Source organism: Apaloderma vittatum, unplaced genomic scaffold, assembly GCF_000703405.1.
Source record: "Apaloderma vittatum isolate BGI_N311 unplaced genomic scaffold, ASM70340v1 scaffold16157, whole genome shotgun sequence".
Taxonomy (NCBI): domain Eukaryota; kingdom Metazoa; phylum Chordata; class Aves; order Trogoniformes; family Trogonidae; genus Apaloderma; species Apaloderma vittatum.
In genome coordinates this window covers 10,647-38,274 of record NW_009725839.1, presented here as the reverse complement: position 1 = coordinate 38,274, position 27,628 = coordinate 10,647, and the positions used below count along the sequence as shown (strand labels likewise).

The 27,628-nt window shown below is 36.9% G+C and overlaps 1 protein-coding gene across 1 annotated transcript; it reads right to left on the bottom strand.

Annotated features, from left to right (window-relative positions):
- Positions 1-2,106: 2,106 nt before the first annotated feature.
- Positions 2,107-20,056, bottom strand: B4GALT6 (UDP-Gal:betaGlcNAc beta 1,4- galactosyltransferase, polypeptide 6). The gene is made up of 10 exons (XM_009873076.1): positions 19,952-20,056; positions 17,325-17,355; positions 16,230-16,346; positions 15,757-15,870; positions 9,474-9,598; positions 8,860-8,976; positions 7,476-7,663; positions 5,145-5,267; positions 4,168-4,269; positions 2,107-2,852 (listed from the first exon to the last, which is right to left on the bottom strand). The coding sequence occupies exons 1-10, from the start codon at positions 20,054-20,056 to the stop codon at positions 2,705-2,707; spliced, it is 1,170 nt and encodes a 389-aa protein (XP_009871378.1). The 3' UTR covers positions 2,107-2,704.
- Positions 20,057-27,628: the final 7,572 nt, after the last annotated feature.

Below are 27,628 nucleotides of genomic sequence, written 5' to 3'. Positions count from 1 at the left end.
ACAAGAGTGTCCAGCGACAGGACCAGGGAAAATGGGTTTAAGTTAAAGGAGAAAAGATTTAGCTTAGATCTTAAGAAGAAATTCTTCAGTATGAGGGTGGCAAGACTTTGGAATAAATTGCCCAGAGATGTTGTGGCTGCCCCCTCCCTGGAGGGGTTCAAGGCCAAGTTGGATGGAGCCTTGAGTAGCCTGATCTAGGTGAGAGGCGTCCCTGCCCATGACAGGGAGGTTGGACTAGATGATCTCTAAGGTCCCTTCCAGCCTACGCCATTCTATGATTCTATGATTTTTTAAAAATTGCACATTAATTTCATGTGCCTAATAAATGAGTGCAAAAGCATGCTTCAGAAAACAGTACAGACATACAATACCAAAGGATGTTTCATAATCATAGATGTTAAACTATAGGTGAACTTGCACTGAAAACCAGAAATCACTTTGAAATTACACTGATGATTAAAAAATTTATTCAACAGTTCTTAAAGAATTGTATTTGTCTGTTATGAAATGACTAATTTTATTTTGAAGATATATTTGTTCATACAGTGTATTATTTATCTACCCTTTATCCATATGCTTCAGAATATTCTATACACTCAGTTATAGAAAAATATATCAGGAGGTGACCAAATCACTTAAGCAGCTTTTGAAAGATGTTTTGTCCACTTTGCTTACTTTTTGTTATTTTCATTGCATTACATCATTCCTAAAGCGTATAAGATTAAATGGTAGTTTTTAAGGTAATTCCAGTACAGTTTAAAATATCCCTTACAATTGTTTTCAGCTACTTAAATCGTTACCCTTCTACTAAATATTTGAGATGCCTACAACTAAGATTATAACTTTACTGAAGAATAGCTAAGGGCAAAATTTGCTGCTGGGATGTCAAAGAAAGAAAAGGTGTTTATGGCAAAGAAACCGAAATATACAAAGCGCCACACCATCTGTGGCAGCAACTCAGGAAACCAACACATAGTAATGAGTTAAAGTTAGTATTCTTTGTCAACACTCTTACAGAACACTCCATGGATAAACAATCCTTATTATATACTGCTTTCCATTCTTTACGGGAGCAGAAGTCAGTCTTTGGTTCCTAAAGAGTTGAGTAACTGTGACAAACAAAACAGTTTAGTAGGTCTCGGTCAATATCTTTGCATTAACATAGAAAATAAACAATCTGGTCCTTTTACTTAGTATTAACAAAGGATGTAAAAAAATATTAGGAACAGATAGTAATGCTTAGCAGTGGGATACCTTTAGGTAGCATAACATTACAAGCAAACAGAAAACAAGAAGATATATTTTTCATTATAAGCCAAAGAAAGAGGCTAGTTACTTATACATGTAACACCACAAAAATAGAGAAACAGACAGGACCTATCCTCAGATGGACTGTGCAACCTCAATCTCATGGAAAGTCATCGACTTGAGGATACTTAGTGCATCATAGAAGCACTCAGCACTCTACCAGAATAGGTCCTTAAATAGCTATATTGAGTAATATATTATGAGTGGAATTTTAAAATGCACTGGGGATTGGCCTGCTTTCAGTTCCGCTTATGCCATCAACATTATCAGCAGAACAGCTGGACCAATATCGTGGCTCTGAAAATCCCACACTGCAAGCATTAGAACTATTAGAACTACGTTTTATTATTATCTTAAAAATCTAATATTCTTCCAACGAAGACACGTTTTTGGCTCTTCTGATTTTGGAGGAATAAAAGTGCTGTTTACCAGGAATTATTTTTTTTTTTTTAAAAGAACAATACCAAAATACTGTACGCACCCAGACACATTGTTTTAGGCATTAAAATCCCTGACATTGACACTAGTGGCACGCTTGGAAACAGGGTTCCTGCAGATCATAATACGTAACAACGGCAAGATTTTCCGTAATACACATGCAATATGCATATAAATAGGATTTAGATGGCAGGCAGGGTATCATACAATTTTGCTGGCAATAAATAAAATTAAAAGCTTTCTTTTTAGCAAGTTCATATATGAAATTGATTTTTCTATATAGATATGCAGAAGGCCTAGAGCTCAAAACTAGTATAACAGTTTACAGTCATAGCTGGCCAACAATTAATATTTCCTTTGTTTCACATAAGGTATAACCTTTTTTAAAGCATACTTACATTTTACACTTGTTCTTTCATGCTAATAAGAACATTCCTATAGAATTCAAAACGAGAACACATTCAAATACATACTGAAGCATAAAATATTGAGCAATTTAAAAGCAATGTACACACGTTAATTTACATCACATATTTACAAAACACATTTTAAAAAGAAACAAAAGCATTCATTTAAATATGAGGGAGGGGACAGTTTAGTATAAAAAAAATTCTGGAAGTAGAGGCCTCTGGACCTACTTTCAGAGAAGCTACAAGTCTGGTTACTGCAGTTTGTTTACTTGAGTGGTTAAGATAGAGAATATGAAGAATGAAGGCCTGAACATGCTGTAAACATCTGAGTGGTACTGCTGAGTGGTAGCTGCTGGCTCTTCTTTCAGAACAAAATGCATGGTACATACCATCAATTCTCATCCCAAATATGCATCATCAAATGATTAAAAATCATTAATTCTAAGCTGTTGTTTATCCATTTTGTTTTGTTTTCTTTTACAGTATCTATTAGTAGCTTCCAGTGTTAAAAGTTTATTCTGGTAGAGTAGCTTGTCATTCCACTTCCATCAATAGTCTCTAACAGGAGCAAGTTCTGGTATGAGATTAACAGTTATATTTTTATACAATCTACTGACAAGTATTTTAGGAGTATATATTAAATTGTTCAACCCATCAATATACTGACGTTCTCTGGAATACCTCAGAAGTTTATATCTGCAAAGGAAGTGGGAAGAAAAAAACATGAGAAAGACTTGTAAAAAACAATTCAACTGATGCTAGACATGATACTGTAACAGTCATTTCATCTCAAAACACACTTTAAATTCTGAAACTACCTCTCAGCCCTTTGAAATTACCAAATTATCTACTTCAGAAGACACTTTGTTTTTTAATACTTAGATTTTCTGTTCATATGTACAAGTTAACATTAAGACTAAATAACAAAGAAGGCATTCAAATATGTATACTTTCTTATGGTCCCAAACCGCATCAATTTTTAAAGAACAACCAATTTCTTCATGTTCTTTTGCTATGGAGCTCAACTATGGAGCTCAGAGAAGATTTAGGAAACTTCACTGTTCACTATTATATATTTAAATTGTTTTTCATTTCATTCTTGAGACTCCTGCATTTGTAAACATCAAAATTTGAGGTGACTGAAAAACTTCCTCTAGATTACTGACATGTACATTTTACTACATTATATATATACATTTCATATTACAATATTTACTAATGCCTACTGTATATATCTATTAAAAAACTATGAATAAAGCAGAAAAATAAAGATGTTCCCAAAAAGAGACACCCACTGATAATAAAATTGAGCAATATTTCTAAGTATCTGAAAATACACACCATAAACCTATTTTGTGTTTCACATAGGGTGTCCCTGCCCATGACAGGGAGGTTGGATTAAATGATCTCTAAGGTCCCTTCCAGCCTAGGCCATTCTATGATTCTATGATTCTAATTTTTAGGTGTAGCTCATCTGCTGCATTCTGTTTGCTATTCCAGTCTAGGGCAGTCAGAATCTGCTAGCCAATTAAAGTGTTTTGCAGCTTTGTATCAAAAGAAAGGAACACTAAATATCCATGTGAATGTAAGTAGGAAATGAGAATACCTGTATCTCAGAAAAGAATGAAATATGATGTAAGAAATTAATTCTTCAAGAGTTTTAAAGTCTGTTTCCAAGCAGGAGTAATTTCCCCTAGCTGTACTGCTTTCTTTTACAGAATATCCAAATACACCAACTAACAGAGCCCTGCCAGCGCAAATGCCCAAACTACTAGGAAACAATAACAACCTGCATCAAAGATTATGATGATAATATCTTTTGACACATCAGCTCAGTCTCTCTCATGGCTCAATAAGAAATATCTGAACACCAGATGTAATGTGTTTAAGAAAATACAAAGTTAGCACTAAATAGGGGGTAATTCTGGTAAGCACTGACTGCTTATTTGTATATGTGTAAGGAAAAAAATTTACAATTTGAGGTATTTGAATATTTCTCTGCTTTTCTTACCGTCCTAAAAACTGGACTTCACCTCTGTGATGATGAGGAATGGATTTGTACTTCCCTAAATCTCCCTCTGGTCTTGTTACATTGTATCCAGCATAGTGAACCCTGCAGTGTATCACAAACATTTGTATGAAGAGCATTAAAAAGATGTTTTTACAAGTTACAGCAAAATTCAAATATATGCATCAAAACTTTCAGAGCTCTTTGTGTTCACTGACATTCTCTACTTAAGAAAACCAAACCACCCCTAACTCAACAACTAAAAATGCTAGCAAAACCAAGAAAATATGAACTAATAATAACTTCCTATTTAGTATTTCCTGCTTTGTTCTTAAAGCACAACAGCATAAAAATATTAAAATTTTAAGGAAAAAAAAGCATGTGAACTCTTTCTTTAAAAGATATCTCTTTATATATAATAAACTCGTGCAGATGCTTTGCTCCAAGAGCAAAAGTGGAACATTTTACACCTGTTTACTGTGAGCAGTTAGCAATACAGTGAGCACTGTTGTCCACTGTCCAATTTGTGACTATCAATATAGTCATAAATTAATCTCTCTCAAACACTGCTCTCAAGATATGAAAGATACTTAAACTGATGCTTACTCTGCATATGTCTGTGGGATGGTATTCCATAATACCAGCAGCAAGAGAGATGTAAATTAAAATGAAAAGACAATGCAAAGAAGACTAGAAGGAATGGGACTAAATATGCTTAATATCATTATCTGTGACACGTGTTACTTGTTGCAAGAGTTCTCTCTTAAAAGCCTGTTAACTGTCCCTAGGCCAAGAAAGAACATCATTCTTATCCCTTCAAAGGTGTGTTCTGCTATTTCTAAAGGGAACTCTTTAGAAATGTTAGTATTTGTTCATTTAAACAAACAAAAAAGATAGCAACTGGCAGGAAAAACTCCTAATTGCTCACAAAGAGTGGATACCACAAAACAATGCAAAACACACAAGCACTGAATACTCACCTGTTCCAAAGATCATCATCTTCTCCACCCCATCCCCAAAAGGCATTTGGAAACCCATTGATCTTCTTGAATTGTTCTACTGTCAGGCCACTTACACCACCGAAGAACTCATTGTATGGAAGACTGAAAACAAATGACAAATTTTGTATTACTAGTTGAACTTAGACAGGCAGCCCTCTCTTTCAGCAACACTTCACAAAAAAAAAAAAAAAGAACCCCAAACTAAGGACATGAACAGACGCTGAATGTATTCACTAAGGGAATCTGGTTCACAGATCACAGGCATTAAATCACATATACAGAAGTTGAACAAAATGTTGGCAGTACTGTCTGATTTGCATAAAGGGTACTCTTAAATTGTAGCTCAAATTAGTACCACCACATGAAACAAAAGTCTGTTACTTATTTCAGATGGCTGATTTAAATTCACAGCTTAAGTGCTAAGTGAAGCCACTATTCAACTGAAAAAAACTCTCTTTAACCAAGTGTAAAAAATACAGATCAGTAATGCATCAATTCAGTAATTTTAATTCATAACTACATTCTACAGAACTGTTAAAACTTGAGAGGAACAGCTTAACAGTATATATTCAACCACAGCGAAATACATACTTATATAAAAAACAGTTTTCCTGTTTTTAGAAGCTAAACTTTTGAATCCAAAGGATCAGTAACAGGCACTATAACTATGTAATATAACATACGAAGGCCCAGGAAACATGATTTCCAGTTCTCAAAACATCTTGTCAATCTTAAAGTAATAATATTTAAGTATCTATCTTTACTTCCATCAATACCGACTTGCATCCTTAACTCAGAAGCTGCTACAATAAAGTGTGTTCCTCTTTCAGAAACAGCACACAACTTCATCTAATAGAAGTAATCAAATGTATTTCTCAGGAGATGCTTCCAAATCTGGAACCTTCAAGGAGTTAGGACTATCTACAAAAAGATTTACCATTGCTTAGGACACAATTGCCACACTGAAGGACAAATAACTCCAGAATGCAAGGGGAAAGAAAAAGAAATACAGTCATGTAATTTCTGATCTCTGTGGAAACACAGGATTCAACCAAATCTTAATAGATTTCGGGGGATGTTATTACTGTATATCCCTTTCAACATTTAAGTGAAATAAAAGGTGTTCTTAAAAACCCAAAAAACACCACTCCCAAACCAACCAACTAAACAAACAAAAATGCCACAACCCAACAAAAAGCCACCACCAAGCCAAAACTAATGCATCAGCCAAAAATAAATACAACTGGAATATGACACTTAATGGAACTGTTTGAGGCTTTTATTCATATGTATGTATGTGTGTGGTGTACATGTGCTTTTTTAGTATATACACATAAAATTATATTTTTATATTTTGTAAAGATGCATTTATATATACATTTATTCCATAAGCATGTATTTTGTAAATATTTATCTAAGGGTATATATATCTGTATGTAAGGGTACATATAAAGTATTTAATGAATACATATAAAGATAAATGATCTCACACCAGTATGTTTTTTAATACATACAAAATCTTTAAACATTTTAACTCTAACTGGCTGACAACCTGAAGTCCAACCAGAGAGTCATGTTTCAATCCATTGCTTTTGATCTGTCAGGTTGACCAGGCTGTCAAACTGATTGATTTCACAAATGAAGTTTCAGGATGACAAACACATACATGTAGCAAGCAACAAGCTACATCTTTATCTAAAGTGACTGGAAGAGTGTCACGAGACAGCAGAGTGTTAAAAAGCAAGCAAACATCATTAATGTAAAATGGCAGAATGAAAGGAAGCAACAAAACTGCAGGACCCACTTCATGCATCAAATGCCAACAGACTGAACACAAGATACGGAATAGTCTAGCTGTAAGAAAATCTTCTGTTGAAAACACAGTATGAACCAGACAGAAATTGTACATTTATGGAAAAATTCAGACATTTTTCTTGTGGTATTTTGTTGTAGATTATTTACTTGTTAACAGCCTCTACAAAACCTTATGTAACCAGAAAAGATTTCTAATAAGCAAGGTAATGTTTTCCCATTTGATACACATAACCTTTTTGGGTTTTTTCTGAGATCAGCCTCACTGCAATAAGTTAAATGCTGAAAACTGCAAATAGTATCTTCAAATTAGAAACATATCAAATATAGACACTAAATTCTTCCTTTTAATCACTAGATATTAATTTACGTAAACAGCATGGCAGGAGGCTGTTTTATTGATTTCACCCATTGTATATACTGTCATAAAATTCACACAGAGTTTAAGAATGCTTCTGGGTCTCTAAGAAAAAAATGTGAATAAAGCTATTTACTTACATATACATGTATTTGTCCAGCTTTGCTGCAAAATGGCGTGGCATTTCTCCACACCCATAATAGTTTCGGTCATTTTCAGGTAAGTGATCCACATCATGAAATATTATGCAGTCCCAGACAGCATCCTTCATAGCCTCTTTGAAGCCAACATTAAAGAGCATTGCACGATTAAAAGGTTGTGCACCTGTCTTCAAACAGAAAACAAAGGAGACATTGTAAGGATCAAGAAGAAAGAGACTAAATTTCAATACTATGAGAAATAGTATAGGTAGAGGATTCTACCACAAAGAAAAAAAATTACAAAGATGCTTGTTATTCCTCTAGCATAAGCAGTGCAATAGCTCTGGGTAGTATCAAATACATCAACTGTGTTTTGTAATTTAAAAGGTCTGGATGTCGCCCCTTCTTACACAAAATAGCACTAGTGATTCAGAGCACTAGCAACTCTTAAGTATCAGTTAGGATTAATATAGCATGACATGAGTTAAAGAAATAATGGTACAAACTAAGAAAGAAACATTAAGTTTTGTTTCTTTTTACAACAAGAAATAGATTCGTTAAAACTAGAACAGACTAGTTCAGTTGGAAGAGACCTGTAACAACCAGCCAGTCCAGCTGCCTGACCACCTCAGGGTTGGTGTGCTTGTCCAAATGCCGCTTAAACACTGACAGGCTTGGCACCTCGACCAACTCCATACTCCCTACTGAGTCTGAACCTCCTCTGGTGCAGCTTTAAGCCATTCTGATGCATCTTGTCACTAGATCCCAGGGAGACGAGATCAGCAGATCCCTCTGCACTTCTCAGAGGTCTTTTCCAGTCTCAACAATTTGGTGATTCTGTGTGACTCTGTGATTCCTCTCCTCAGAAAGCTTTACTCTGTCCTAGGTACAGAATCTGGCTTTTTGACTTGTTAAATTTCATCCTATTACTCATAGCCAAATGCTCCCATCCAACCAGATCCCACTGCAAGGCATCCTGCCCCTCAAGGGAGTCAACAGCACTTCCCAGTCTGGTATCAGCAGCAAACCTGCTAATGGTGCATTTAACTCCTGCATCCAGATCGCTGATAAGTACATTGAACAGAACAGGCCCCAGCATTAAACCCTGAGCAACACCGCTGGTGACCGGTCGCCAGCCAAATATAGCCCCAATTTTTATCCTTGCAAACTTTCAAAAGGACATTAGATTCAAAGAGGTCATGTTATCATCTAGAAAATATCAACCCATATTTGAAGAAAAGCAACATGTATCTGGCCCCTGCTTAAACTGGGAAATGAAGCTGAACTTTGCTTTTTCGTTCAAATAATTAGAACAGTAAGTAACAATTTTTAAATTCTGGATTCACCCAAATCTAAGAGTCACTTTTCATGTAAATGCTGTTACCTGTTCAACAACGTAGAAGGCAAATTCCAGCCGCTGCTTCTGCAACATAGGTATCAGATGACGGAAGAAAATTGGAAGATGCTCATGGCGATTCCGAAAAGGAATAAGGATAGCCACCTTCAAAAAAAAAAATTAAGCTATTAAATTAGCATTTTTACATTTTAATTTTTCATTAAGAAACAAGTTTCCCATAGCTTACAGAGGCTTCTCAACTTTTACATTTAAATTGGCTTGGTGTTTCACACTTCAGTTCCTGCTAGGACAGCATGTTGGAATTTTGGTTAAACAATTAAAAAGACAAAAAGTGCGAGTAAAACATCAATACGATTTTCTTTTTAATGTTCACTTTTTTAATGTTCAGATTTAGTAACAACAGTTAATGAATCATTAGAAAGTCTTTACAATACATTTCAAGTTTTTCTGCAAGCTTTGTTTCTTCTTGAGCACAGACAGCATACTATGTATACTATACTATAATATACTACATATTATATAAAATATATAGCAGTAAAAGACCGAGTGTCTGCAATGGTAAACTACTCTTACACAGCAACAGGATAAAAAACAAACAAACAAACAAAAACTCAACAAAAACCAGAAAAGCAGTATCTCACCTTCCATCGTGGCTTACAGTCTTTTGGTATCCAGTGTCCTCCTGGCTTAATGTCTAAATCTTTTGAAAACAGTTCCTGAATTTCATCAAAACTAATTTCACTCATATTAACATCAATAAGGCCTCCTAAACAGAGGAAAAAACCATTAATTTCAATTAGGATAACAGATCTAACATTACATTGTATATCATAGACACAGAGCATCAGAAATCTCCATTTACATTACCTACAGATAAAAACAAAAACCAATTCATACTACCCTCTTAATAATCAGTTTTCCCAAGATAAGCATTACATTCCTTCAGTAAATCCTACAAGCACAATACTCATCTCAGACAACACAGAACAAGCAAAGCAATTTGAATTCTGTATCTATTCTAGAAAATGAGAGTCAAGTTCCATAACATATTCTACCTACTTTTGTTCCACAAATTAAAGTCTTTTGGTAAGAGTTAAAATTTTAAAGTCAATGAAAGAAATCACTTCTTTTTTCTCCATTGTGCCCATGCCCAGAAGATCATATTTGTGTCCAAAAGATTGCTTCATGTTGTAAAACCGAACTGACTAGCTGTGTAATCTTTTGGAAGGCTTGAAATTTTTGGAGCATACTAGGAATAACCACTGTTTTCAGAAGAAGACAGAAGATATTGCAAGAGCTATTTTAGTTTTGGATATGATTAAACGTAGAATTACTTGTAAATGTCACTTTTAAAAAAGGAACACAATGGGAAAAAAAAGGATCAGGAACAGCACAATAAGGGGAAGATCTTTTAAGAGCAGGTTTAAAGAAATCCACATTTATTTATTTATTTTAAAACAAAAAAGGAAACCTGGCACTTGCTGAAAAAAGACTGCATAAACACACACCAGAACAAGCTAATTCTGCAGAGCTTTAAATAAAAATTAAAAAAAAAATAAAACAAGGGGTTTTTAAAAAAGCTTAGATTATCATTATGGTTTTATCTGAAACTCTTCAACAACCTGAAAAAAAGATCTTACAAAAAGTACAAACAAGTGCAATCAAAGAAGGAACAATATACAGAGTAAAAACATGTACAAATTAAATTTTTTAAAAAAACCCAAAACACTACATCAATTTCAATTACCAAGAGATAGAGAAGCAAAAAGAGACTTTCAGTTTATTTATAGAAACTAATAGGAAAATAAAGATAAATAAAGGTCAATTACTAGACCAGAAAAGGAAGCAAACAACACATGACGCAAAGGACTTGGGTGTCTTAGTCTCCTGAGAAAAGTTTAGCTGTGAACAGATGCTTACAGAGTTTAAATACATTTTAAGAAAAATATTTTTTAAAAAGGACAAATAATAAACCAGTATTTACATAAGTCAGATTGTTCTAATTTGATGGGATATGATGAAATTCCCTCCAGACTTTTTAAAAAGTATCTATAGCAAACCCAGAAAAATACTGGTACTACCGAAAATAGACAAGAGATGGGCAAATAGAAATCAGTGCTATTTCCCTGTCACTGGAGGGGGCAGGAGAAGGCAACTCAGTCAATATCTGGGCTTAGCATTCACTGTCTAGTGTGCTCCAATAAAACATATTTCTACAATCCGCAAAACAAGAAAGTTGAGAAAGCATTTTGAAGAACTGAATTGGAAAACAAAGTAATTTCAACAAATCACACACATACTGAAATCAACAGAGTGAAATTAACTAAAGAAAAAAAAAGTGACATGGATTTCTTGTGAAATGAAGCATACACACACAAAACACCTGCAGTGTGCAGAAAGATATTTTAATGGTTTATAATGGAATGCTTATTAATATGAGACAGTAAACTAAGTCAATTGCACAAAAATGGCAACTCTCATTCTGGAATACAATAATCACTGTTATATGAAAGAAAGAGAAGGTAATTACTAGTTTGTTTTGCAACAGGGGTTTTAGTCAGTTATGATACTTCAAAAAGAAATCAAATTAGAGAAAGTAAAAAATGACAAAAGCTTTCGAAACTATGTAGTTTAGAAAGGTTGAAACTACTGGTTTATCTACAAAGGAAGAGACTTAAAACATAAGTCTTCTCAAGATAGAATAATTTGGTACCCATCATTTTTCCAAGTATCAAGAAGGGCAAGGATAAATCCGATTAACTTGCAAGAGGGAAGCAAAAAAAAAAAAGTAAATGCAGGTTGAGTATCAGGTGAAGTATTAGGAAAAAACTATTCAGTCGATGGAACAGTAGTTCTGCTTCTGGAGACAGTGGAACTTTCTCCACTGCTGACTTTATTTTGTGTTTAAAAAAAAAAAATAATTTCTAGTATCTATTTATAAAGGCTTAGGTATATTCAATCCCAGTGCACTTAGGTGATCAAATTAGATGATCTCGGTATTTCTTACAGCTCACTAAGAGCCAGTTCTTAGACAAACCATGAAGTTACTTGGGCAAACTGCTTAAAATTTCTTAACATGACAGTTTTATTTCATGTAACTGAAAAAAATGGTCTGCTTTACATTGACTTCTCAAGTTAGCATTAAAATTCTGCTGATTAAAGACTTCTGTACTGCTTCTGTCTTGAAGGCGAGGTGTCTTGCTTATGAATTAGCACAGCAGTGCTCAACCAGTGCATTGTAACCTGACACACTGAGTCACACACAAAAGGCACTAGTTTGTCCTATTTTAAGCACATATGTACTTGGAACAAAACATGATTTTACTGTACTCCCTTCATGATACAAATTTGGCAAGTTGATGTAAAGAAGAGTAGTTAACTAGCCTCAGCCTATTATGCAGGTCAAAATATATGTGACTCAAGAAGCTTTCTTCTCTAGCTATCTCATGACCACCTACAACATTTCATTGCAATAAATAATCTTCAGAGAAGTTTTGTTTAGGTTTTAATTAAATTCACAGATGGTAATTAAAAAAACAGATGAAAATCAAAGGGTGAGACATATATTTCTTTGCTGAACTGTAACTTATTCAGTGATTATTTTCTATTACAATGATGACCTCTATATTAAATTAAGCAGGATGGAATAAGTACAAAGACATTACTAACAAAAAAGATGGAAAAAAGAACAGCAGTAAGGAAACCTATAGATAAATTCTGGCAGAATTACATATAGCCAATGAGGCTGATAGCAAGGATGGCATAGTAGAATGTATCCCTACTCTGGCAATTCTAAACACCTGTCAGTGCAAACATTGATTTAAGACAATGCGCTCTAAGTAGGCTGACCTACTAAAGTACCTTCTAACCTGCCTCATCCCTTCATGCCTGGACAGCAGAATAATACACATGTAGAACCAGTAGCAGAAACTAGTTAGTTTTAAACTAACTAATCTGGCAGGAACAAACTGCTAGATCCCTGGAAAGTTGCATTAAAAATAAATGAAAAATGCATATACAATTTTATCATCATCATCATTCTTGTTTCGCTGGTTGACATTTTTCAAACTTATTGTTTCCCAAAGTAGCTAACATATTTACTATTGAAATAACTTAGTTTTATTTGTTTACACGTGCAATGTTATAGAAAAGAACATTGACACAATTTTGAAAATCAAACCCTATTTCTGGAGTGAAAGAGGTTGAAATATGGATATAATCACACCATGGCTAATTGCTACTTGGCTATAGACAGTTTTCTATATAATTTAAATTCATAAGCAACAGCAACTGCTTTATACTTTTGGCTCTATGTCCGTGTATCTACAATATTAAGAGTCAAAGCACAGAATTTGAAGGCTGGGTAGAATACTCTGCTGAGACTAAAAAAGAAGTTATAATGGAATCTAGATTAGCCTAATAAAATCTACTTCTTTTTCTGTGAAGAAAAAATGATCAGCAATCCTGTTCAGCTGACAGCAACATTGTTCTGTATGATTTGGATCTGAACTGCTATGTTAAATACTTAATTACTTGCTCAGGCTGAATGACAGCCCACAGTTTAAGTCAGGTGTTATCCTAAAAGACAAAAGGTTAGATGTCTGGAAGGCATCACAAATATCTTCACAAACTATTTCAAATTTTCTCTCTTACAAGTCAGTGTTTGATTTTAAACACAGCAAGTGAAACACTTTGGCATAACAGATACTAATTAATTACGACTTCTAATAACATATTTACACTTCTGTACAGATAGTTGTTGATTATTCTTCTCTAGTTGGTACATTCTGACACCAAATGAGACATTTCAATTGAACTATTTAGCTTTGAGATCTATACCAATGCTTCTATTATTTCTTCACTCAAAAATATTAATTCTGTCTACAAAACATTTACAAGGACTGAAGTAATTCCATGGTTTACTGACTCAGGTCATGATTTCTACCAAATGCAGAACACACAAAAAAAAGCCACACTCCACCTAATCATCTCTTGCTTCTTAAAGCAACTCTGATAACATAACAATTCATAACATAGAAAAAAATGCTGAAAACTCAACAGTGGTTTTAAAGAAGGAACAGCCAAGGGACTGAAATTTCATAAAAGTTAAACATAAGAACTATCTCTAACAGCAAACAACTAGGGGTGAAAGTCAAGGTAAAGCAACGACCACCAGCAGTGATTTGCCTCTCCCTTTTAATGTTCCAAACTGGTGTCCTAATCAACACTTCTTGGTCTTTAAGGACTGCTCTCTCTACAAGCCAGAAGAGAGCAAACAATGCCCAGAATTTTGTCTGAATCTGCACAACGCAAAGCTTGTAGGAAAGCAGAATTCACATGAAAAATTACAGTTTTTAACAAGAATTTTTAGGAATGTTCCCAAAACTATACTGTATAAGAAGATAAAATCGTGCCAAGGGCCACATTATTACATCAGGTTAAGAACACTACATTACATCAAGGAACTCTTCCAGTCTCAGTTTGTGTAACTGTTTTAATTGTGCAATACCTGCTTAGAAGATCTTCATAGGCTAGGACACTGCTACTTAGGACATCTGTGGTATTACAGCTTTTATAAAAACACAGCAAACCAAAACAGCAATGGTGTCAGAGTATTCAACTCAGTTTCTTTCTGACACTCCTCTCCAATTAAATACTTTCCAACAAAATAATTTAAAGTTTGGATTCTAGGCTTAAAGATTCATAAAGTTAGGGTCACCTAATCAAGTTCTATTTTATAGCTTGGAATCTTAAACATCTGGATGTGAAAGCCTAATTTTAAAACTTTCTGATCATTACAACTTTTCACTTGTTATGTAAGAACTACTTACTCATTACAAGAGGGCTTTTGCACTTTCTTCCCTCCATCAATTCTCACTTCACTACACTACACCACCTGCGACTGCTCGAATGCTTCCATCAGCGCTGCCTCCATACAATCCTAAACATCCACTGGACTGACTGCGTGACTCATGTTGCTGTTCTTGAACAGGCAGGGGTCACCAGTACTGAGGCCGTGCTGCTGAGGACGCAGCTGCGCTGGGCAGGGCACATCTCCAGGATGGAGGATCACCGCCTCCCTAAGGTTGTGCTCTGTGGTGAACTCGCCACTGGCTGCCGCAACAGAGGAGCCCCAAAGAGGAGATACAAGGACTCTCTGAAACAATACCTCAGTTTTGGCCATATTGACTACCATCAGGGGTCAACTCTGGCCTCCAATCAGGAGACATGGAGACACACCATCCATAACGCTGCTGCCTCCTTTGAGAACGCACGTAGAATTAGTCTTGAGGAGAAAAGACAACGCAGAAAGAACTGTGCCTCGCCAATACCGCCTAAGGAGACTTTCCGCTGTGCCTTTTGCAACCGGACTTGCCGATCCTGCATCAGCCTTTTTAGCCATCAGCGCGCTTGTAGCAAGTGTGGGTAGAGCCCTTCCCATATCTTTGTTTGCGAAGCCTAGCCATGATGATGACGACACCATTTTGTTCAGTTTCCTATAAACTGAGGTAACCCTGATTAAATGATGAATATTTGACAACTAGTTTCTGATTCATGAATCTTTGTATTAGGCATCTCATTTCCAAAACCTTAACCTCTGAATGGGTACTTTTTACAAAGTTAGAGTGTTCCTACATACTAAGGAAAATATTTAGTATTTAGTTTGTAGACAGTAATATTATTTGTAAAAAAAAATTTAAACACGTTAGGTGATTAGTAAAGAGGTCAAAAGCTTGAGAAATAAAATAGTTACAGCCAAAATTCTGCTAAGCTTCATTGTCCATTCTCAGATGCATTTTTTTTTGTTATTTTCTGCTATATATTTGGACTCCTTGCATTTATTCTAATAAAAAACATAATTGTATTTTGTTTTAAGGACAATCCAATTTGCTAGATAAAAATTAAGGTCAGTTCAAAACTTACTCATGTAAGGCAGCTTCTCTGGACAAGCCTGGTAAGGAGAGTAAGTGAAGTTTTCTGGAAGATACATTGTTGTTTGAGCAACACAGTCACTAGAATTGTTTCCTTCAGGATAATCTTAAAAAGAGAAATTATTTTTGTAAAACCTGTGTTATCAACAAACTTGTAACATATCATCCTGTAGGTTACAGCATTAACTTTGTAAGTAACTAATTCCTACTAGCATGATGAAAAAAAAGATGAAAACATTTTAGTGCACTAAAGGAACAACAATTTAATTAAGGTATCTGTTACAGCCATGACAAACATTTCCTAGTTAACTGATAAACGGTAACGATTTGGCCTTCAGTCCAGTAACAGCAAAGCAGGACTTTGGTCTATGTTTTCATAACCAAGCGATGTCATTAAATTTTGGCTTGTTTTTTCTTTTTTTTTAATCAAGCTCTTTTTAAAATGAAATTAGGAAATATTCTTACCTGTGCCATTCAGTGTAGTATTTTTGTTCGTGTACAATCTTATCATGTGTCCTATTGTTTTTACATTTTCTCTTAACATTATACCACGAGCTTGCACCATAAAGAGATAGGTGTTTGCTGATAAAACAAAAGGAATTTTGAATTTGAATTAAAATTCGGTCTTTCAAAGTTATTCTAACATCCATTTATAACATGTTCAACATAAAATGTTCAATGTTACTATGTCTGAATCCACGACTAGTAAATATTAATCCTTTGAGAGTAAGATCCACAAAGAGAAAAGCTGAAAAGCAACAAAAGAAAATAATAAAATGGATTCATAACCACAGGTCTATATAAAAATCTCAAATTAGAAAATGTCAATACACTCTTTATATGGCACTTCCATTTTTCTTTAACTTGTGAAAAGCAACTGACAGTGCCAAGAAACAATGGAATTTACTAGTAAAAAGGTTTTCATATATATACACATCCCTCACATATGCACCAACATATATGTCATAGAAATGCAGGACAAAAAAATGTCTAGAAAATTTTGCAGTCCCATAAAATAGTCCCCCGTGTTTATCATTAGTTAACACAACTTGCAGTCAAAATGCACTGCTATTTATTCACCCCCAACAGCTGTTTTGTTATACAACTGCTACAAATCACTGCCAATCTCAAAGTATTAATGGTTGATAATTATATATGAAATATTTATTATAGGCATCAAGCATGAGTAAATCAACATTCTAAGTAACTGACTCACTAACAACAGCATGAAATATTCCTGTCTCAGCCTTGCACTCAAATTCCTGAATCTGATCTCAAGACAATTCTTTATCCGAAACAGAAGAGAGCTAAGTTGGAAAAAAAAGCTACATTTATGTCTGAGTAAGCACAGCTAACATAGCTCAAAAAAACATAAAGGGAAGGACAAATTCCCTTTGCAGAACAGTTTTTACTCTGGGTAGCAAAGAGGATCAAAGGGATCATCTGTCACTTCACCTACGTTAAGCACCCATTTGTCTGGCACATATTTGGCTTGCTCTAACTAGTAACCACTCCAGCTGAATAATGCTCTGAGACTCTGGACTAGAGGACTAAACATACCAGTAGAACAACAGATTAATCTTAAGATGGCCTAAAGAGATTAAAGAAAGTTAGAAAATTATTTCAGGAACTCCATCTCATCAGATCACCCAGCACCAGTGGTATGAAACAAATAACTCCAGATCAACTGGTATAGCCCAACACCTTAGCCTGATGACAGAGCTAGGAAATTCAACAAGAATGATTCTTACTAGGATCCAAGAAACAGAAAACATTCAAATTTCCTTGCAGAAAACTTGCATAAAAACTTCTCGAAATTTTAACCCAATTTGATTTTAAAGTAGTACTTTAGGATTTCAATTATTTTCTTATATTTGTAGTTTTCCATTCAAATCCTGGTTTTTTAGGTTGTCTGCATGAAACATTTCAGGAAATTCATACAAGTCCTGAGTTCATATATGAAGTTACCTGACCAAGAAAACAATTTGATCTGTTCCTCCAAGAACAGTTATTTACCTTCAAACAAACTTCAGCTTGGTATCCTCCCTTCTATTTTCCCCACATATTACTGTACAGCTCTTCTCTTCAACATCTTCCTATTACAACACTAAAATAAAGTTTTTTTTTAATATAAATCAGTTAGTAAATACTGATCTCAGAGATTAACTCTGGAACATTGTGAGCTACATTCTTCTTTTCAATGTGGTACCAAAAGACACTTTAGTTTTTCATTTTGCCAAACAGATTTATAGAACCTGCAGAACAGTGGGTTTATAGAAATATAACCTTAATCGATATATATGAGGTGTGGTGGGTTGACCAGGCTGGCAGTTAAGCCCCAACCAGTTGCTTGCTGACTCCCCTGCTGTGGGATGGGGGCAAGAATTAGAAGGGTGAAAGTGATCAAAACTCAACCAAACTCACCACCAGGAGACAGGCGGCCTGCCAGTCTCTGAGCAACAGTTACTTTGTGGGGAAAAACCCCACCAGTTTTATTGCTAAGCATAATGTTACCTGGTACAGAATACCACTTTGGTCACTACAGGCCAGCTGTGTCCCCTCCCTATCTCTTGCCCACTCCCAGCCTATTCACTGTAGGGGACAGAGTGGGAAATGCAAAAGCCTTGAGACTGTGCAAGCACTGTGTAACAATAGCTAAAACACTGTGTTTAGCAACACTCTTGGCCACAAATCCAAAGCATGTGTCTCTGGAGATCTATGCTTACACCACTTTCTGACAGCCCATAAATAATTTCAACAGCTGCTCCTCGTTCCTTTTTTATTATCAACAATACAGGCCCCTATCCAAAGAATGATTACAACTTTGTTAATGAGAAAGATCAGTGCTTTTTCTACTTGCGTGTTCACCAACCTTGTGAATTTCTTTCTGGTTGCTATCAAATTACATCAACTGCAAACATTTCAGCTTTTAGACAGACAGATGTCACTTATTACACACACAGTGACAGAAATTATGGACAGTGTAGAGCCAGTGAGCACTTTCCAGCATTGTTCCCAATACAGCTGAGATGAAAAATTTGCTCCAGAGGTCACTGCAAGGAATATTGGAAAAATCTACTAAAACATTCTACTCTTGCAGTCTTAAGAACCTGATACAGTACAGAACTGAGACTAATATCTTCAAGCAAGTCCAAAGGAAAGTCAAGAGGGCTATATAACTGTTCTCAATTCCTGTGGGAAACTTTTTTGTACCTCAGCTTGATAAAAGAAATTTTCTGTGAATGTATTTGCACCTTCCCTTTGTCAAAAAAAGGAAGTTCTTTCAACAAACATGAGAAAAACTAGAACAGACATATCAGGCCTTTATGAGAAACAAGGCTAGAAGAGACTTTTCTCTCAAAAGCAGGCACGATACAAAGAATTAAAAACCCAACCAAAGTCTGCTGCCACCTTGGCCTAAGCATTCAAGAGCTCCTCTTACTAACAGAAAGATCTAGCCTTGCCATGTTTTCATTAAGCTACTCTTGCAGTCTACCCCAATCCAACACCTTCTCTTACTGGCTGATCTGCTTGTCAACTCACTATCCAGCTCTACCCAAATACATATACACAACGAAACATCTTTCCTTCTGAGCACTCTTTGTCCCAACTACCTGGGTCTTCAGCACCATCATAGTTACAAGGAGTACAGACCTGATCGATTTATCCTGCTGTCTTTCAACAGCTGCTTAGGTACTAGCAGATGCTTGTGTATCCACTTAAATACTTCAGAAGCTAAAAGCATCAGGCAAAAAACAAAGACATTAATTTAGTCCTAAAAATAAACCTCACTGGCACAAGTTTGTTGGCAAAGACGTGAAAAAGAGCACAGCTCACAAGTCACATCAACCAACAGCAACAGCAACAAAGCATTCAAGATAAGTCACAACAGCCTGAAATGTAACAGAGAAATATCTCTTTTTTGCTAGCGTATGGAGGGAAGAAGACTGACAGCAGAATACCGAAGGCTGGAGTTTGATGATTCCCACAGCTGTCATTGGTACTTTAATACTGGTTTTCTTCCTGAGCTTGGCACGGGTTTCCACAAACGTTACCTATGCTGTCATGAATATGATCTTTAATATGCTGGGGTGCCCCTCAAGTGGCTGTATAGTAAATGCACAGACTATGGGGAATAAAAATGATGACTTAGAGACCTGTGTGCAGTTCAGAGGCTACAATCTTACTGAGATCAAAGAGACATAGTAGGCTGGCTCCTGCGACTCGAGTGTTGCAACAGAGCGATACAGGCTGTTTGGAGAGGATGGGAAGAGAAGACGAGGAGGGGGCATCACCCTTTAAGTGACACTGCAGCTCAGTTTCAAAGAGCACTGTCTGGTGATGAAAGAGGAGTCAACCAAGAGTTTATGGGTTAGGATTAAAGGTGAAATTATAGTAGGTGTCTGCTATAGACCATGTGACCAGAAAAAACAAGTGGATCGTGCCCTCTACTGACAAACACACAAACAGCCTTGGTTCTTACAGGAGATTTCAGCCACTGCGATATCTGCTGAAGGGGCAACATAGCCTGATAAAAGTAGTCCAGGAAGTTTCTGGAGTGCGCTGATGGTATCCTCCTGACACAAATAACAGGAGCTAATGCGGGGAGGTGCTGCGCTGAACCTTATAGTCGTAAAGAAGGAGAGGCTCACTGGGGACGTGAAGAGCAAAGGCAGCCTTGGCTACAAGGACCACGAGATGGTGGAATTCAGGATCCCAGGGATGAGAAGAGAAAGAAAGACAAGCTCACAACCTAGGACTTCAGGAGAGCAGACCTTGGTCTCTTCAAAGATCTGCTTAGAAGGGTCCCATGGGGCATAAGGTCCTTGAAGCACGAGGTGTGCAAGAAAGCTGGGTAATAGTCAAGGATCACTTCCTTCAAGCTCAAGAATGCTCTATCTCAACAAACATGAAGGTTGGGGAGGGACTTTTTAGAAGAGTGTCCAGCAACAGGACAAGGGGAAATGGGTTTAAGTTGAAGGAGAATAGATTTAGATTGGACCTTAGGAAGAAATTCTTCAGTACGAGGGTGGCAAGACTTTGGAATAAATTGCCCAGAGACATTGTGGCTGCCCCCTCCCTGGAGGTGTTCAAGGCCAAGTTGGACAGAGCCCTGAGTAGCCTGATCTAGTTGAGAGGCGTCCCTGCCCATGACAGGGAGGTTAGATTAGATGATCTCTAAGGTCCCTTCCAGCCTATGACATTGTATGATTCTATAATTCTATAAATATGAAGTCAGGCAAAAATGCTAAGAGGCCTGCATGGATGAACAAGGATGCACAAACTCGAACAAAAAGAGGAATAACGTCCAAGCATCCAGGGATACCGTTAAGATATCTAAAGTCTAAATGGAAGTGAATCTGGCCAGGGACGTCAAAACTAAGAAGTGTTTTTAATAGTACATAGATGACAAAATGAACGCCAGGAAAAACATGGACTTATTGCTCAGCAAGATGAGGACATGAAAAGCATACAGTACTGAATGCCACCTATGTCACCTTTGCCTCAGTCTCACCTTGCTAGTAAGGCAGGCCTTCATGAATCCCAGGTCCCAGAGACCACAGGGAAAGGCTGGAGTAAGAAAGATGTATTCTTGATGTAAAACAATCAGGTCAGGGAACACTTAAGCAAACCAGACATACATAAGTTCATTGGCCCTTATGGGATGAACTCACGAGTGCTGAAGGAGCTGGCAGATGTCATTAGGAAGCCACTCAATCTTTGATCAGTCATGGTGATTGAGAAAAGTGCCCAAGGACTAGAAGCAAGCAAATGTCACTCCTACCTTCAAGACGGACAAAAAGAAGGACCCATGGAACTACAGACTCATTAGCCTCAGCTTGATCCCTGGTAGGGTAATCATAGAATGTGTTGAGTTGAAAGGGACCTTTAAAGGTCATCTAGTCCAACACCCCTGCAATGAGCAGGGACATCTTTAACAATACCAAGTGGCTCAGAGCCCCATCAAGCCTGACCTTGAATGCCTCCATCACTTCTCTGAGCAATTTGCTCCACTGTTTCACCACCCTCATAATAAAGAACTTCCTCCTAATGTCTAATCTAAATCTACCCTGCTCTAGTTTAAACCATTGCCCCTTGTCAGCAGTCCTTCCTCAGCTTTTTTGTAGGCCCCCTTCAGGTACTGGAAGGCCGCTATAAAGTCTCTCTGGAACCTTCTCTTCTCCAGGCTGAACAACTCCAATTCTCTCAGCCTGTCTTCGCAGGAGAGGTACTCCAGCCCTCTGATCATTTTTGTGGCCCTCCTCTGGACTCACTCCAACAGGTCCCTGTTCCTCTTGTGTGGAGGCCTCCAGAGCTGGATGCAGTACTCCAGTTGAGTTCTCACAAGAGCAGAGGGGCAGAATCACCTCTCATCAGGAGGGTACAGGCAGGAGAAAATTGCTAAGCTGGTCATGGGGCTCCTTTACGATTTCATTGCCATACTAGGTGGCATCTTTTAAGGCACTTATCCAGTCTTTGGTGAAGCTCAAAGACCAAACTGTCAGTTGAAACGTGCATTTTTAACTCTCTATGTTCATGGATTCAGGCAGATGGTCTTAGTCATGTGAAAATACAAAAGCAATGATATGCAAGTATTTTTTTTGAAAAGTCGTGACAAATTTTGATGCAAATCACACAATAGCCAGAACTTACACTGAGGCAGGGATTGCCTTATTCAAGAGAGTCATTTTTTGATTGTCTTTACTGTGATGCTCCACATTCATATAAAACAGTGTGTTTTGTGGGGTTTTTTATTAGCCTGTTCTGCAATCTCATACAAACAAATTTTACTGACACTTATCCAGGGGCATCCATATATGCCTCACATATATCGTTGTTATATGAACTTACATTCATCCACTCCAGGTTACAGACACGCATTTAGTATTCAGGTTAGAATTATAAAATCATTCAAAATGTCAAACATATTATTTGCTGTTAAATAGTGTGGCCAGTAACAACAAAACAAACAAACAAAAAACAGAAAAAAAGAGACTGTAGACAAGTTCATCTGGATGTTGTACAGAGCAGAAGGAAGATAACTCATCACCAGATAACAATCCATCCTCTCAGAGCTCCACAAGTGTCTGCATGAGTGTGTGTAGCTCTGTTTTAAATCATATTGCTCATTCTTATCATCTCGCCAGCGCCAACTTCCTGTACTGAGACATTTTTTGACATACCCACAAAAACCTCTTTTTGTCACCTCTGATGTCTCCACATGTCTGCCTATCACAGAGGAATTCACATGCACTAACTCTCTGTAGGACCAGTCTTACTGATGAACTAGTGTACCTCTAACTGCAATTACACCCACAATGAGTCTTACACAGATCATTGCTTTGCATAGTCAAGCATAGAATAAGTGTTGCAAAAGCAGATTGGTTACCACTGGTTACCACAGTGCAGGGTACTTAGATACCTGAGGTAGACAGACATGCACACTGCCCTGTGCTAATTTACCACTGCTTTGCTCCTTCAACACTTCTGCGCAATTGTTTCTGTCTGAATGAAATCTAAGGTTAGACTTGTTACCCATGAAAGTCTTTATCGATCAGACTTCCATATATATAAGGCAGCCTCCATTAAAATGCAAACATTAACTACAGCTTTTAAACCCTTACTTAAACACTAATATCTCTTGGGTTGTCTGCTTCCATAGTTGCATCTTCACAAATTCACAGAAAAATACCCATGCAGCACTCAAACCTGCATTGTGTAGTCATTCTATCACATCACAGCTAACACTGCATCTCCGATACAGGCAGAAGTTCTGTATTCTATATGTGCAGCACTTATTTTTCTGTCACACAAAGCTTGAAAGATTGACCAGTAAGTCTCCAGCGCCAGTTCTACACACACTGCAGGTATTCTTCTGAGCTTCATTCAGCTGCAGATTTTATGGAAGTCCTTCAGAGGTCGATGTCAGCAGAGGGTCATTGAAGAATAATTCCATAAAAGAAACATCACCCCAAGAGATGTGGAGATCAGAGGTATGGCTTTTTGGTTTTGTGGCTGCATGCTTATATATATAAAGACAGCTTCAGAACGAAGTTTACACAGGTATCGCATAGATAATTGACAGGACACAAGGCAGTGACGTACTTTCTTCTAGGTCCAGAAGGGAATCGGCTTGTAGACTCAGTGAGAAAATTCACTAGCCAGGCTAGATTACAGGAAAATCAGCCACCCTGTAAATTCTTATTTCTATTACTACAAAGTAAGAGATGTCCTATATAGCTTTCAGTGTTGTCATTATAAACTTAATAGAAGATACTATTACCCGTAGCTGATGCCTTGCCTATCTTCTTCCACTTCAGCAACCTGCCTGAAGGTGTCATCCAGCTCCCTCCTAAAACAGGTATCATAGAATCATAGAACACTTTAGGCTGGAAAAGACCCTTGGGATCATCAAGTCCAACTATTAACCCTGCACTACAAGTTCACCCCTAAACCATATCACCCAACACCCCATCTAAACGACACTTGAACACATCCAGGGATGGCGACTCAATCACCTCTCTAGGTAGTCTATTCCAGTGTCTGACCGCTCTTTCCATGAAGAATTTCTTCCTAATGTCCAGCCTAAACTTGCCCTGTTGCAACTTGCAACCATTCCCCCTGGTTCTGTCCCTAATTACCTGTGAGAAGAGACCAGCACCAACCTCTCTACAATGTCCTTTCAAGTAATTGTAGAGCATGATGAGATCCCCGCTCAGCCTCCTCTTTGTCAAACTGAACAGACCCAGCTCCCTCAATCGCTCTTCATAAAGTCTGTTCTCCAGGCCCTTCATCAGCCTGTTGCCCTCCTCTGCACTCGCTCCAACACCTCGATATCTCTCCTATACTGAGGCGACCAAAACTGATCTGCTCTCCAGAAAATTGATGCTGATTTTTTTATGCTAGCAATGCACTTAGCATGCCTTTTCTTAAGAGCAGAACTGCAATTCCCTATGGTGTGATAGCTCAAGACCCATATGAAGCCCTACAGTCAGTGGAGCTTTGGCACAGAGCAGCCAACTAACAGTGCAACACTACATTGTAGAAGTTTATGATTTTACAGGATGTTCTTTCAAGTCTGCAGGAAAAAGAGCATAATCTACTTTGCTGGGTCAGAATATTTAATGAAAAATGATACATAAAAAATTTGGAGTGTTTACTAAAAGATGACAAAGTGCAGTCTTGAAATGGAAAATTTTGTTTCAGAAACGTCATGACTATTCACGCACTTCAAGGGCACTTCTGAACAACAACAAAAAGGCTGCTGATTTACTTTTTCCCTTCATTAACTAGTAACCAGACTATGGCATCCAAAGTTCTTCAAACAAGAAACACTCACTCAAAAAAACCTTATACGCTCCTTCATTTAGTGGTGCAATAAAGCATGGAAAGTCAAATAGCTGACTTTTTCTTATGGATTTACATACAATGACATGGAATTTACAGTGAACAAGCCTTCTAAACTTTCAAGACTTCATTTACATTTGGAAATTATATCAAAAGGCAAACAATTATTTAATTCAGGGTTCTAACTGTGCTTTTTTTATAATTATGTCTAAAGATAGCATAATTACACTGAAATATAGGGTGTTGCTACCAATTATTCTGTGCTATAGTAGATCTACTTAAGTACAACAGGTATTTCCATATTGGTAGAGAAGGATCTATCTGCAAACAGTGAAAAGAGTGTTGTTTTTGTTCTTGTGATTAACACCACAAGAAAGCCAGGACACTTTCTATAGTATCTGCCTTTGAAGTATTAAGTACATACAAAGGACCAAGCAATTTATTTGTAAATATTTGTGCATATTATTTTCTCAATAAATGTAGTAATAAAGAATATAAATATGACTTAAAGCCAAAATATTTTAGAAATACTGCAATCTTCACATTTGCCTCCTTCAACATGAATTTCTGTTTCAATCAGAGATGGATTCTAGAGTATCTCCCTACTGGCTTTGTTTCATGATACATTGCATTCTTGGTGGCCAGAGATCAAATTATCCTTCAGTAATGATGCCATAAATGTAATGCAGCTTCAGCGAGCACTGCAAGATTAATTTCATACATACAAAGTGCTCAAACAAAAATCTATCTCCCAGCTCATGCATAAAAATCAAAAAAGTTTTCTGAAGTTCATATTAACAAGTGAACTTGAAGACTCTGTCCTATTATCAAAGACAATGCTTGGAAACGAATGGTTCTGAGGCATGTGGATTTGGCAAGCAGAAAGAAAAGGCACTGCAGTTTACAGAAGGCACCTGGGCATTTACCCTAGAGGTAAGTTTCTGCTGCCTTCCTTCACACACCAATTATGTTCTAGAAGAGGACAAAGACCAGCTTGTGAGAAATGTTCTGCACTGTGGAGCTGGCCTTCGCTTTGCAGTATCAGATATCTGGGAGCCACTCCTTCCAGATGTTGTAACATGGTGCTGTGGCTGAGGAGGGCAAGATGTTTCAATTGTGGGACAGGGTAGGTAGGGTGACTTTGGGAACAGACAGTGGCAGAAGGTTTGGGAAGATTAAGCTTGAACTTGTAAATTCCTTACCTGAATTCTTTAGGTTTAGCTGGGCCTTTTTAGCTCATAATCCTAAGAAAGCTTAGTGGGACCAGTTTCCCAGCTCAGGATCATCTGAAGCTGGTTAAAAATTTGTGTTGTCAGTTCCTGCAGACAATCAAGTAGTCATTAGAAATGGAAACTGAAAAGTAATCTTCCAGGTCGAATCACAGAAGATGGCTTGAGCCTTTCTTGTTTCCACAGAACATACTCAGTTTCCTCTAGCAGCACATCTTGTGCCATGAGAATATGAGGCAATACGAAGTTACTTTTTCTGGTCCATTCCCAAACTGACATTTACTACTGCTGTATCTACATAGAAGAATCCATCCTTGTGCTCAAAATACAGATTGAGATGGAAAGAATATCAAAATAGACACAGAATCTGTTAGGTTTCCATATATGGCATACTACTTTGTTTTGTAAGATGCTCACCCATGCCTCTTTTATGATACTGTCTTTATTTTTGCAGAGATTTGCTTGAGGAATACTGTTTGCATCTCAGAACAACTTTCACACTTTTCATCCACCCATATCCTATTAATACAATAATTACACATTCTATTCGAATACTAAATATTCATTTTTTTCCTTCAAAAAAGCAGTAGATTTATAACCAGATCATCAAGAGGCAATGACATGGAGAAAAAAAAAGTGTACTGTGTTTATGAGACCTCAAGGAATCTAACTGAGTAGCTGTAACCATCCCAATCTGTTACTCCTAACAAAGAATCCTTAAGCCCTCGCATAGCTGATTAAATAAATAACAAGTTTGTCCCAAGAAAGCAATGGCAGAGCTCCTTGAGGACTTGCACCTTTCACTGTACAAAATTTAAACTTCATTCTTCAACAGCAAAGAACACATAACAATAAAAATAGTCCATAGATACTCATCACAGAATTGCTAAATCATCAGGGAAACAACACTACGGCAAAGACAACACATTAATTCAGCTTGTGATCAACATTAAGTTGGCATCACAAAAATCACTGGACTGAAAAAAAAAATGAGGGAAGCACTAAGATATCCTTCAGATTAGCTCTGCCCAATGGCACATGCCATTCTGAAATAAGCAGAGCAGAATTCAGAGCAACAAGATGTGCAGTGAGCTCTCCTCCACTTTTCTATTTCTGTGCCTGCATGTTTCACAGTTCTTAACTTCCGGAAACAAGTAGGAGCATTTGCACAAGGATAATCACATTTGCCAAGAACGAAGGAAAACCTACAGAAACATAAATTGTTCTGCTAAGGGTTATCTAATTCATTTTCCCAGACTGGATTTACTAAATATGAATACTACACTT